Source organism: Gopherus flavomarginatus, chromosome 7, assembly GCF_025201925.1.
Source record: "Gopherus flavomarginatus isolate rGopFla2 chromosome 7, rGopFla2.mat.asm, whole genome shotgun sequence".
Taxonomy (NCBI): domain Eukaryota; kingdom Metazoa; phylum Chordata; order Testudines; family Testudinidae; genus Gopherus; species Gopherus flavomarginatus.
The window spans coordinates 85,874,579-85,889,171 of NC_066623.1; the positions used below are offsets into that span (position 1 = coordinate 85,874,579).

Sequence of the window (14,593 nt, forward strand, 5' to 3'; positions counted from 1 at the left end):
GTGTCAACTACTGCGGACGTCCCTGGCACATATTCTTTAACAGGTTTAAACCTCATCAAATGCCCAAGCAATATTTGGTATTAGGAGGACCTTAATATAGATCTTCACTGTTCATTAATAATTGTTTGAGTGTCCCTAGCCTCTGTTTGCGTAGCTGGGAATTGGTGACGGATTGGATCACTTGATGATTACCTGTTCTGTTCATTCCCTCTGGGGCACGTAGCATTGACCACTGTCAGAAGACAGGATACTGGGCTAGATGGACCTTTGGTCTGACCCAGGAAGGCCATTCTTATGGTCTGACAGAAATCAAGATCCTGCAGATATTTTGAGGAAGTTCTTACATACCCATATTCGTACTCCCCATTCTTTTCTGTGTGTGGGCATATCTGGTCGCAGCATCTGAAAGACATCTTGCCACTGACTTCCTATCATCTCTGTGTAGCATCAATGATGCTGTAGACCTGGAAATATCATAAAATGCAGTTCTGGAAATGTGGGTAGTAGGTTTTTTTAAGGTATGTCTACACTGCAGCTGGGAACAAGCTAGCAGAGCTCACGCGAGCGTCCAAAAAATAGCAGTGTGGACATTGCGTCTCTGGTGGAGACTTAGGCTAGCCACCCAAGCTCAGACTCAGGGGGTTGGGTGGGCATGAGAGCCCAAGATGCAATGTCCTCACTCTTATTTTTAACATGCTAACTTGAGCCCCACTACCACAAGTCTGTGTACCTAGGCTGGAACGTTTGCTCCCAGGTGCAACATAGACATGCCCTTAGATTCATAAAACACACTCCTCTGGTTTATCCCAGATCCACACATTTTTAGTTGGTAGTATTTCAACCACAGCTTTGATTTTCTGGATCTGTCCTCTCCCTCATAATTTTTCAATCACGTATCCTAAGAACTGTAGAACTTCTTGTGATACAGTACATTAATTTTGATTTAGTCCTACAAGCTAAGTTGCCTTCAGAACTTGTTTTAACTATATGCTATGTTCTTGCTCAGACTTCCCACAGACTGAGATATCATCCGTATACATTTCCACTCTCTCCAGGCCTTGCAGATTCCTCATTTTCCTTCAGAAGATTTCTGAGACGCTTTTGGTGCGAGACAGGAGGTGACAAAGTCCTGGCACTGTCAAAGGGCAGCCAATCCACAGTCCAGTAAAGAGGAGACTGTTATGGTCTCCGTTAACTTGGACATTATGGCCTAATTCTTTCCTGCAATAGGGCTACTTTGCACAACATCAGTGATACAATGTGACCCTAAATTTGGCACTGCTGGTCATGAAAAGGATCTCCACAGTGAAGGGGAGTTGTGAAAAGGCTCTGCTTAAAGGGCTATTCTCATGCTTTAATTGGGCTTCTGCCTCCTTTGTGTATTATATTCCTTGTCAGAATGAAATGCACATCGCTCTTTTCAGAGTGAAATCATAGTTATTCTTATCTCCTTCCTCAGAAAATGCAACGGATTTATACATGTTTTCAGCTTCACTCCTCATTACATAATTTAATGAGCTAAACTATACTTTTCCACATTCTCTCTGGTTCAGAGTCAGGCAAAATGTTCTTGCCACTCAGATCATTCCATGGGCTTAACAGGCTATCAGCCTAGTTCTTCACTGAGAAGTGATGGGTATTCCATGTATACTTGTGCAAAGTGGGTGTGCAAAGCTAGCAAACCAGAACAGTAGTATGTATAAATGCTTTGCCCATGTGTAAATAAATATATGCTAGATTTAAATCAGTGGAGGATAAGGCCATGAAAGTCATGTGAAGGTTCAAGCTTTGGCTGTACTGCAGACCTTCTGCCCCAAATTTACTTCAGCCCCATGGCTTCCTGGCGCAGTTTTAAATGAACAGTTTCATGATGGACCAGGTCCTCCAATATGCCAGTATTCCAGTTCGAAGATGACCTAAAGCCAGTGGATCTAGCCTTGCATAAAAGAATGCTTGGATGGTGCAATACTTGTAGCGCTACTCTTCTTGAGCTCTGTACCTCTGATTGAAACTGTTATTCTGGGACCTCATCAAGTTTCTTGAGCTTTTCAGTTTAAGTTCTTGAGATCCTAAAAAAAATAAATTTATTAGGTTCTCCCCATTCCTTCTCCTCCCCTCTCTCCACCCAAACAATAATAAAGAGATATCCAAAATCACAGGGAAGATCAATAGGAAACTCTGTCTTATTACCACATGCTACTCAAAACTATCCAGGATATTTTTCATGTGACCTGTCTTGGAGTAGAGGGAAAGAGAAAGCAAGCATGGAAAGTGAGAAGGTAGAGAGAGGGCTAGTGCTTGCTTATTCAGTTTCTGGGACTCATGATAGATATTAATCAATAAGAACACCACTAAGACCTCTCCTGGTTTTATAAACTGCTTCCTAACTGCTCCTCTCTTTTTCTTGTTACTGCTGAAGGAGGTGGTTTTCACTCAGACAATCTCTAGAAATTGCTTTGGTCTTGTTTACTGGTTTCTGAAGACATGCTTAAGAACCACTTTTGGGGGCTAGGAGGTGTCTTTGTACATTTTCAAGGACAAAGATGACAAGATATTATCTACAAAGCAAGCTAAAATGGAAACAAGCCCCCCCAGAAACATAAGATCCAAAATATCTCTCCACTGATGATATCTCAAAAAAAAATACTGAGATAGAAAAGGAGAAAAGAAAATCAAAACTAGAACAAAGGAGGAAATGAAAAAACGGAACAGGCTGGGTAATAGCTGCATCTAATAGAAGCTGTTCTGTCTTCGGAGACAGCATATCGTTTACCATACCGGTACCAAGATACTTTAAGAAAGGCATTCATTTATCATAAAAACGATATGGGGTATCATGCAGACCAGCTGTGAGTCTCTCCAAGGGTAAAATAGACAGTATAAATTGTGTCAAAGTGTCAAGGGAGGGAGGGTCACGACTCTTCCAGTGCAGCAAAAGAGTCTACTGGGCAGCAAAAAAAAAACAAAAAAAAAACAGTGAATTGCAGGCTGCATTTAATCCAAGCTAATTCAGTTGAACAATAAAGCTCAACAGCACACAGCTAGGGGCCAGTCCAAGCCCAGATTTTCAGTACTGTGGCTGTTTCAGCTGTAGCTCCTAACCAGAAAGTGTGGCATTTGAGGCAAAACCCAAAAACAGTAAACAAAAGGGCCCAGATTAGGGCATCTAAAACAATACTAGGACACAATAAGATTGCTGCATTCACATGTATCAAAAATACAGTCTCCAGGGATCAGATTCTGTGCTGCCTGAATCGGTGTAGCAATGGCGTTACCCACATTGATATCAGCTGAACATCCTGCCAGAGATGTTTTTCATATTTTAATGGGAGGTTTTTTCTCGGCGTTGTTTACAACGAATCCTTGGAAGCTTGCAAGTGAAAGCTGTTTCCTTACAGAAGTTGTTTTTCCTCCATCAGAGGCGCGCGCGCACACACACACACACACACACACACACAGAGGCATATTATTGTAGGATTGCTTATGTGTACTAAGCTCCAGGCACGGTAGTTCTTAAAAACACACAAATAATTTTAAGGGGAGACTGAATGACCCAAGGGACAGGAAACAAAGCCTTTAGGGTTCTTCCCTAAAATAAGGTTAGATTTGCACTATGTTTTTGGTTCAAATCCAGCCCAGATCAACGGTGAGATTACAGCTCAGCAACAAATAATGTATGCATTCTGTTCACAGAATATCAGTGAGCAGGTCACATGGCCCTGGATTTTTCCACCATTTAGATATAGTTAGCAAAATACCTTCTTGAGTATTTTAATCCACCATCTCATTATTCTAAAGTTGAGCCGTGTGCTTAGTTGTGATTGGTCAGATAAATCGCGTGCCATTGTTTCTGGCTGGATGAACCTGCACAGGCTTCTGAAGCAAAGATTTGTTTATGTGGATACTGGGTTTCCACAAATGCTTGTACATGTGATTTTGAAATTTGCTCTCCACAGACATGTTCACCAGGAAAAATACTGTTCAATATTTATAGAAGGTGAGCACAAACCAGGAGAATTCTCTTAAAAACTAAAACAAATATTGACAGTAAATTGCCCAGCAGTAGTAGTGACCAAAAAATCACTATTATCTGCCACCTGTTGAGTAGCCAGTGTAAAATCAGTCGGTAGTTTTATTCAGATTCCTTAGTGTCCACATTGATGGACAATTGCTCACATGACAAATGGCATATCACACTTTGCACACAGTCTCAGTCTCAAGAGAGGCCCTGCACTAAAACACATGGGTAATGAACTGACCTCTCACCTCTAGAACTGGTTCCTCCGGTCCAGTTCAGGGTTGATACATTTTTGTGGCCCCAGATGGAGAAGCTTGCCTGTCATGTACCAGCTCTGTGGACAGAATTAGGGCTTCAGGTATCAGTATTGTTCATTTCTCGTCCTTTCTCCCTCACCAAATATCAGATCCACATTAGGAGCACACAGGGCTACTTCAGCCATTCTACTAAGCCCCTGACCCCCTCAATTGAAATTGCAGACTATATGCATTCATTGTTTCCAGTCAGAGGCACCTGGATCCAGTGTCTAGCACTTCACCTTAAAAAGTTAAGTTTTGATCAGGGACTAAAACTGAGCTTCCTCCTAGGTCTTACTTACCCCCAAACTAGTTCATCCAACCATGTTATCTCTGAGAGACTCAGGCTGTAATGATTACACAGATACCATCATTAGCCATACCTACACTGACCTCTTTACACAAGGATGAATGTAGCAGAACAGTTTCTCCGGTGTTGTTGTGACTAACACTGGCATTCATATTGTCGTTACGGTTCTGGTTAGGTCACGCTGTGTCATGTGGCTGTGAGCTGTAGGGGTAGTTACACTAGGGGATTTCTACTTAGAGGTAATACACTAGAGAGAGGCTTTATTGCAAGAAATACTATAAATAAATAGTATTCTGTTGTCATCCATCTTTATTAATACAGCTTTTCCTCAATATTGGGCACATAGTGGACTATCTTCTTCCATTATCACCTGTTCTCATGCAAGCATATTTATTATTGACTATGCAAGAAGAACTCCATTCTCAATATATGTTAAGATCCAACATGTTCATTTCAGTGTCCCAGGTCAGTGATGCAGGGCAGGATTTAGCTGCAGACCTGTCTTTTAGACCCTCTGGTGCATTGAAATTGATCTTTTTCAATCTTTGCATCCAGAATGTGCCCCTTGACCGTTCTCAGGAGAGAGTTCAAGTGAAGGAGATGAAAGCAGAGACTTTTTTGTCATTGCTATGAGGAGGCAATTTCCCCCCTTCCCTTCTTTCAAATGATCTAATTCCTATCTGCTCTACACTGATGTGGGGTGTCTTTTTGGCACGATGACATATGGTTTGGGAAAAGTGATTCTTCTGTGCTCCTTTGGAATTGGCACTCGGATATAGGTCCTGGCCAACCCAATCCAGATACCAGTTCTTTACTGCACAGTATGGAGTGAAGGTCTACTACTCTTGTATTCAAATAGGGCCTAATGCTGTGAGATGGGGAATGCACATGACTGTTGGAGGAGCTGAGGTTTCCCAGCACCTCCAGGAGGTGGTTTTGCTCAGCCCAGTGGTTTCCATTGTTCTCGAGATAAGAATTGTTTTTCACCAGAAACAAACTATCAAATGTTGAGGGTGTAGCTGTTAAACCAGCTTACAGTTACAACTGACATTTGTGAGTCTAGTGCTGGAGGTGGCCATGTTGCTGAAAAATGATATTGTTTGTGATATCAACAGTATGATAATTGTCAGCTCAATAGAAGAGTATGTTGATCCATTCCCAACCTGTTTTAATAATAGTGTAACAACAAAAATGCTTTCCCCTATGGTTAAAGCTAGAAGCTTGTTTACAGGCTTTTCCACTGGGTTTGCCTATTGTCAGTGCCACGAATGGCATCAATTTTCAGCAAGACAACTGCCTCCAGCACTAGGATTGGAAACTCCAATTGTAATTAAAACTTCTTTTTAAGCAATACACTTCACAGTTTAATTATGGCAAGAAATGATTCTTGTTTTGTGAGCTCTCAGACTGTTAGACTCAGCAAAAGTCCTCTGGCATTCGGTATAGGAGTCCTGTCCTTGCTACCACACACTCCCCACTGAAAGTTTACTCTTAAATAAAATCTGAACAAATTTACCGCATCCAGGTTAAATGTGCTGTAAACACTGATTATTTCTTGTGACCCATGTTTAATCCTAACTATGGGCTATGTCTATTTCCCTCTCTGGTATTTTCACGTAATCACAGTATGAGTCACACTGCCTTTCAAATGTGCAGAGATAAGCTTCAGTCATTTCAGGTGCTTCTAAACAATGACACCGAAAAATAATCTCACAATAGTTAAATGTTTTCTGTTTTCCAAAAGCTCTTATTGGTGTCCTTTCTTCCTGCAATGCAGTTTTTGCAATCACATAGCAACACAGCCCTTGAAATAACTTTTTTGATTTCTAAGTATAAGGTATGGAGTTTGGAGAAACCAATTCCACGCAAATGCTACCTGTTTAAATGCTAAATGGCATCAAAAGTGAAAATAAAAAAGGGTGATGGCTCAGTAGAGGAATCCATTATGTGTCTGGATGCTTGAGGTCCCCTCTTCAGTCAGTCCCTTCTCTTAAGTTTCAACAAAAATGACAGGCAAGTGGGTGTAGTGAAGTTAACTTGGCACAATAGATGTCCTTCTCCTAGCTTAGCCCCCACAATCCTATACACGAGTCAAGTTTGCTAAGAACTTTAGGCCCTACTCTGTTCTTTTGCACAGACATGTCTGCATCCTCATCTGACTGTGTACTGAGTATTGCCATTTCAGCTTTCATAATGTGCATTTGTGAATCAGCTTCTAGCATGGGCTTTCTTTAGAGATGGATGAACCTGACTTGGTTCAGAAAAGAGATAGCAGTGAAGTAAAACCCACACATGAACACCCTTGAACTTTGGGGAATTTTAGATCCTCATCTGGTCTCTATGGGTTGGGTCATATCTTGTTCAACAAAGCATACAAGAGTTTGAGTACTTACCAAAACACATCCGAACTTTCTAATTCTCTTTTCCTTTACCTCCTTGAGACTACAATAATAACCCTAACTCTCTCATCTAACCACCCTCCAACAGGTCCGTTTTCCCTCCTCCTTTCTTATGACCATCCAATAAAATCTAGCTTCCATCCTCCTGATGCACAAGCTTTGTCTCTTTGCAGTCCTCTGCTGGGCCACTTGAATTCCTCCTAGCTCACAACACTCCAATAGTGCCCCTCTGCCTTTAGAAATAAGTTGCACGACTGTCAATTGACCTACCAGGTGCACCTGCCAGTCAATTAAAGTTCCTTATGCTTTGAGACTTTGCACCATTGTGTAGGATTCATGCCCCACAGTGCAAATGGTTTGAACTGACTAGCATCCAGATGCCTGAAGACATGGTACCAAAGCTGCTGGGTCCTGCAATGGGATCATCAAAGGTAGGGGAACTTTATTGTCCATTAATGGAATGGAGAGGAAGGAGTTTTGCCAGTTGTAGCTGGAGCATATTGTTATGTTCAGGAGGGCAAAGTAGAACTTGCTCAAGTCACAACATTTGGATCCAGATCCAACTTTCTTGAAATTCAGGGGTAGTCAGCTCCAGGGTTTAGTTTGGGCCCATCTCAAGAGCAAATTAGACTCAGTTGGAGGGTCCTGGGCAGGGATGTAGCCAGGCAGTTTCTGGAGATTGTGGGGAGAGAGGTAGATGAATGCAGTAGGAACTAGAGAGAAGGAAGAAAGTGGTGTTCGAGAAGTTCTCATATTTCTGGAATTGGTAGAGGTTTTACTCTTCCCAGATTGGCTTGCGTCTCTGAGACTTGCGCATTTACAATCCAGTTCAAATACAGAAAAGGGAGATCTTTTACTTTTCTTCTTCTATGGCCCGTGTACAATTCTCTGTGCATATTATACATAGCGGCATAATCTACAGCCAAGTCCAAGCATCACTGAGAGAGGCAATATAAGGAAATTCCCAGAAGAACCTGCAATCACAAACTAAAGGAGTAACATTGTAAAGATGGTCCTTGTTAAGTTGTGTCCCCTTGGAGGACATTTCACAATGATTGTCTGAAAATTGTAAGCTCTTCAGGGACATTGTCTTGTTATGCATTTGTACAGCACATTGCATGGAGTGGCGGTAATCTTCACAGAAACCATTGAGAAGTTCCCGTATATAAATAATAAATTATTACCCCATGAGATTTCTTGCAGTATTTCACAAGAAGCCATGTTGCCCTTTTGTAATCTCCATGCAATGTATCAGTGGGCTGTGTAATGTAGTCAGCAGTCCCTTCCCTGGCTACTTAATCCAGGCCAGGATTTAAGACCCTGTGTGGTGACAATAGGTAGCACAGTCTGTCTTTAATTGGTTTTAGCGCTGACGAGCCAGAGAGAAATACAGACAGCTGTCAGGGTCCAATGGTCAGAGTTAAGAGGCCCACTTCTAAACATTACAACAGATGAATAGGAATATCACAAGATGCTGGTGGTTATCTCCCAAAAACAATGCTGTTCACTAGTGTTGCCACTGTACGTCTGAATAGTAAGATGGATTATAATAAGTCAAGTAAATGTACAGCCCTCATTGATCGTAATGCAAAAATCCATGTGTAGGGTTGTTATAATAACCAGGCGAGTATGTTATTAAATTAATAATCATATTCAGATGCCATCTTCCATCTATTTCAGTGGTATATGATGTCGAGTGTGTTGTGCTTACAATAATTTTAGGAATTCATTTTTTTCCAAGTTCACGAAGCTAACAACATGAGCTTTTTGCTTTGCACGTCGTAACCTTTTATGTTATCGCTTGGTGAGATGAGGTGAAGACCCAGAGGCACATAAATGGGAGACCGGAGGTCTGTGATTATGTTTGCACTGACCCAGTCATATCCAACTTTACACCATGCAGCACTTCTCACAAAACCACTGCCCTCTGGGAAAAGAGACACAGTATAGCTTGTTCACTTGAGTCAGGTTAAATCTCTCTGGGCTAGTGTAATCCAGAATGGGCATATTGAATTCAGTGATGCTACAGTGATTTACACCAGTTGAGGTCATCAGTTTCTTTCCATTTATTACCTTCCAATCTTGCCCTGCAGATCAGAAGAACATGGACACAGGTTCTTCTTTGGGTGAGGGCTGCTTTACACTGCACCAGTGTTGCAAAGTGGCCCTAAAGTCAATGTAACCAGCCACAGGAGACACCAGTCTGCTTAAGGGGATCTTCCAGTGGCATAAAGCTATTTAATGAGTTATGAGCTATACCCCTCTTGCAGCCAACAGAAGGGTCAAGACCTGAGTAGCCTGGGACTTCCTGATCCCCAGGTTCCATGAGAGTCCCTTGGAGCTAATGGCTGCTGCTGTAATGTAGAGCAACCTACAGATGGCTGTAATTTACACCAGGAGACTGACCTATCACACAGCTGTCCCAGGACCAGGTGAGCACAAAAATGTCTGAGGGCCAGCATTGCACGTACATGCACACACACACACACATCCCTACTAGCCTACAACAGGATGAAGATTCACAGTGTTAATGTATAATAACCATAGCTCACTCCATTACAGGTAGTTCAAGGCCATTCCGCATAAACAGAATTCTGCATTGCTTTGTGTCTTAATCTTTAAAAACCCCAAATGTCTTGGTTGCAGATATATGTTAAGGTTTAATGCATCTCCTGCCATAAAAGTGTTGCTCAAAACTAATGAACAAATGAATGTTTGTTTAATCCCCTTTGTGAAAATCAAACAAGCTTTCAACAGTTATTCATATGTTTATTGTCAGATGTGAATCATCACTTAGGTGCTCTGCCCTGTAGCATTAGCAGTTAATGCTCATAGTTTCACAGCATTAATCCACCTGTTTTTTCTTTTTTTTTTCCCCCAGTACCAGCTACAGAAAGGATCAGTGTGGAGAATCCTGTTTTGTCACTGGCAGAATTGGCTCTTCTTCTGCTTGGTCCTGGCAGTAGTGACTATCATTCCCCTTGCAGTCTATCGAATGATGGTAGCTTTTAAGGACCCTCCACCCAGTCCTGTATTCCATGCAGCAGCTGTGTGCTTCGGAGTTCTCGCAGAGACTCTTCTGATCAAGTGAGTACAAGTCACCTCCCCCTTCTCTCCTTCCCTCCCGTGCAAAAAAGCAGGAGAGCGGGTGTCAGACTCAGCAGCACCTGAAAAGCTCCCAATAGATTTACCCCTTATGTTAAATAACAAATTTTAGAAGCAACAAATTGTTACTCTAGCATTGCTGGGTGTCATTAAGGTGCATGTCTATGTTTGTTTAATTTTAATTCTGCAGTTAAGCAAACTAAATGCTTTTTTTCTGTCTCAGTGGAGTCCACCCAGAATAGAGAATGAATAACTGTTTCAAGGTTGTGTAACTGAGGGGTTTTTTTTGTTTGTTTGTTTCTTTCTTTCTTTGTTTGTTTGTTTTACTATGAGAAAGGAATTAAAAATTCCTCTTAGTCAGTACTTAAAATATCAAAGTCATTGTTTAATGCCTTTGAGTCACGGTACAACTAATTCAATTGCATAGGGTAATGCAGTTTCTTGGTATGTGAAACACAGATAGTACAGAGAAGTGATTGTAAAGTTGAATAAACACAAACTTAGTTTCAAAGTCTGAAACTTTCTGATGGATGCTTTTATAATGATCCACCACAGCAGCTCCTCAGCAGAGGTAGAACCTGGACCTCCACCACCTAAGCAAAGGGAGTAATAATGTTAGCTGTTAGTAGTAGTAGACTTTTATCCCTTATGTGGTACAGCAACAAAAGTGGGGAATGAAACATCTAACTGTCCAGGGAACTCACCCTAAGTATTTGAGGCCCACAGGAAGTTAAATCCTACGATTGGCCACCTCTTTGAAATGATCCATCAACAGCCATGGGCCTAAACCAGAACTTCACATCTCACCTTCTGTACCTCCATCCACCTTCCCAATGCATGCACAAACACAAAGTTTGGATCCATATTTTTGTCCATATCTGGTTCTAAATTTGGTAACATAGGCCTGTCTCTGTGACAGGCTAAACCAGAACATTGAATCCAAACATTAACCCACCCAAAATTCATGTTCAGTTCAGACCCGAAATTTGTAAGTCGGGTACACCTATAGTTTAAAAACCATGCTATGGCAGAAAATGCATATGATCATGAATTCCTGCTTGGATTTCACTTTTCCCCCAAATTAAAGCAAACATACTGACACAATTATCTTGAAGCCACAATGGTCGTCATTAAAATGTTGACATTTAGTGTTTGAAACTAATTAGCATTACCATGGAATTACAGGTATATTAAGTGTCCTTACAATAATTACCTTCAAATGGTAATTCTGATTTTAATGGCAACCACCATATTGTAGGTGATTGCAGTCTGAGGGTGAAGGAAAGGGAATAGGAAGGGAATTAGTCTTTAATGAAGCATCTGAACAAGCATATATATGAAAGGAAAAGCCACACAAAAATAGAAAAGGCTAACTGTACGCAAGTGCTCCTGAAAGTTTCTGAGGAGATAAAAGCTTTAGAAACAAATGTGAGTTTAAAAGTGCATTTGAAAAGGTATGTACTCACATTGTGCAGCACAACAACAGTAGAATGCTAATAACATTTAATTTCCCTTGACTTCTAACCTTCTTAACCTGCTGTAATGCTAGAATGGTGCTGTAAATCAAAATGTGTTGTATTGTATGGTGAACATGTGTATTGAATCATTCCAGACTGCCTGGTGCTTTTTAAAAACAAAACTCACAATAGTGTTTCTGCTGGGTTTTTTTCATTTTTCATAGACCTTTCCTCTCAATCATTCTGCAACTGGTTAGCTGATGTGTTCAAAATACAGTATAAAAAAAAAGAGGAGGGGGAATTAGGAGGTAGAAAAACCACATAGAAACTATAGCACAGATGAGTAGGCCAAAGTATCCTTGACATTATTTTCCCCCTTGTTCTAAGTGTTATTCCATTTTCAAGAAAAACAAATTGGAATATTGCCTGGGGTCTACTGAATCATTAGTAAATTAAGAATCTGTTTTTAATAACATTTAACTTGTAAATAATGCATTAATTGATTAGCTTGAAAGTTAGCTTGAATGTTAGAAACTCTGGCACAAAATGTGTATTGAAAGAAGTGTTCTGTTCGAGGAGGCTGTATGGTAAATGTAACAAATTAAATATGACAGTTGATATTTGTGAAAATGGTGATATAATTAGAGGACACCTGCAGCTGTTTTCCAACCAAAACAACAGAAATGAAACATGTATAAAGGATGTGTGCCACATTTTCTCTTGGCATATTTCTTTGGTACTCTTTAGGGTTTTTGTTATGAGTTCTTTGGGGTTTTTTTTAAATTTCCCCTACCTTTTGTCAGGTCATATGTCTAAACAAGCAACAAATGTCTTTGTCTGATACTATGGTTTATTGGCTCAATGTGATACATCCATCAGACTAAAGGAAAAGAACAAGAATCTTATTTGCTAAGAGTTTGAATTTACTAAAGAACATGATGCATACCCAAGCATATTTATAAGTATGTATGACTAGATATGGTCAAGCATTCCTACCTGTAGAGTTCTTACCTGTGGGATTATCACCTGTGTATTTATTTCCCCTTTATTGTCCAGGAGGATTTTTTTAAAGTAAAAAAGTGATGTGACAACATAATATTGAACAACCATGCGTAGGTATTTTAAATGTAAATGTGTAGTTTGCACTGTTTGTGTGTGAGAGAGAATTCGATGTTGTTTTTTACATTTCATGAGGATCTGAGTCCACATTTCCAAAGATGAAAGCAGAGCATTAACTCCCTGAACCAAACTACTCCAGCTCACACTACTGTTAAAGGAGAAATGGGAAATTTTGGTGCATATTCATTGATGATGGTTCCAAAACATACAATTAGGATTTGGATACAAATTTTTTCAAAGTTTGGGAAGTATTTGGATCCAGGGATTTTTTTCATCTTAAGTATTCACTCTTCAGTGTGCAAGAGTAAGTCCTATTAAAGGAAATAGAAATTAAACTTGCACAAACGGGAGTCTCTGGACTTGAGTTTTCTCTGAGTTACGTCAATGTAAATGAGAAATAGCTCCATTCAGGTCAATGGAATTCCACTGGTATTGATACGTGAGATCACAAACAGGTCCTATATGACAGAGCAACAAGAAAGCCAGAGCAGATGTGCATTTGTGCTATTCATGCTATGAACATTTGAGTGTTCTGTTCATGGAATGTAGTCCTCAGAGCGGATAGAGCAGATATTTCATCATAGGCATTACATGAACAACATTACAATACCAATTTCCTTTCTTTATTTCCAACTGGTGCTAGTTTAACTGAGAACAGAATTTGGTCCAGGGTTTCTGATTTATGTACAACTATGTTATGAAATGCCTTGAAAAGGGTTTCATATTTTAGTTTAGCTACAACTTGTAATATCTTAATATTCCAAATTTTGTGTTTCATGCTGTATTTTGTTGAACTAGGTAGATAAAAATATTCCAAATTGTGTTCCCAAGTGAAGAGATTTTGGTGATCTCAACATCATTGCTATCAAGGATTATTTTCAAAAAATAATAATAAAGTAGTCAGGATAACTCTAGAGGCTGGTATGGGGATATGGGTAGCTTTCACTTCTAGGTCATCCCCAATACACATACAACCCAGATCAACAGTAACCAGAAGTTGTTACAATGTGATGGCTGTCAGTTGGACTATGCAGAAGAAACTGATGATGGCAGCAGACTGGAGTCTATGTTAAAAAAACAACACCACAACTGGGACCATTATTGGTAATCTGACCATAAATGTCAAGTATTGAATGGACATGGAAACTGGACCCTCCTCTTCGGGGCTGGTGAGCACTGGTGGAGCTAGCACTGGAATATCCAGTTCTGTGGAAGCAGCAAAGAATCCTGTGGCACCTTATAGTTTTGGAACATGAGCTTTCGTGGGTGAATACCCACTTCCTCAGATGCATGTAGTGGAAATTTCCAGGGGCAGTTATATATATGCTAGCAAGCAAGCTAGAGATAACGAGGTCAGTTCAATCAGGGAGGATGAGACCCTGTTCTAGCAGTTGAGGTGTGAAAACCAAGAGCGGAGAAACTGGTTCTGTAGTTGGCAAGCCATTCACAGTCTTTGTTCAATCCTGAGCTGATGGTGTCAAATTTGCAGATGAACTGAAGCTCAGCAGTTTCTCTTTGAAGTCTGGTCCTGAAGTTTTTTTGCTGCAGGATGGCCACCTTAAGGTCTGCTATAGTGTGGCCAGGGAGGTTGAAGTGCTCTCCTACAGGTTTTTGTATATTGCCATTCCTAATGTCTGATTTGTGTCCATTTATCCTTTTGCGTAGAGACTGTCCAGTTTGGCCGATGTACATAGCAGAGGGGCATTGCTGGCATATGATGGCATATATTACATTGGTGGATATGCAGGTGAATGAACCAGTGATGGTGCGGCTGATCTGGTTAGGTCCTGTGATGGTGTCGCTGGTGTAGATATGTGGGCAGAGTTGGCATCAAGGTTTGTTGCATGGATTGGTTCCTGAGCTAGAGTTACTATGGTGCGGTGTGCAGT

The 14,593-nt window shown here is 40.6% G+C and overlaps 1 protein-coding gene across 3 annotated transcripts in view; it reads left to right on the top strand.

The window, feature by feature from the left end:
* LOC127055334 (uncharacterized) overlaps positions 1-14,593 on the top strand; it is a 195,244-nt gene that overhangs the window by 156,504 nt on the left and 24,147 nt on the right. For all 3 annotated transcript variants that reach the window (XM_050962222.1, XM_050962223.1, XM_050962224.1), the window contains one exon: positions 9,905-10,110. In XM_050962222.1, coding sequence (XP_050818179.1) covers positions 9,905-10,110 — 206 coding nt within the window. The remainder of the gene's footprint in view (positions 1-9,904; positions 10,111-14,593) is intronic.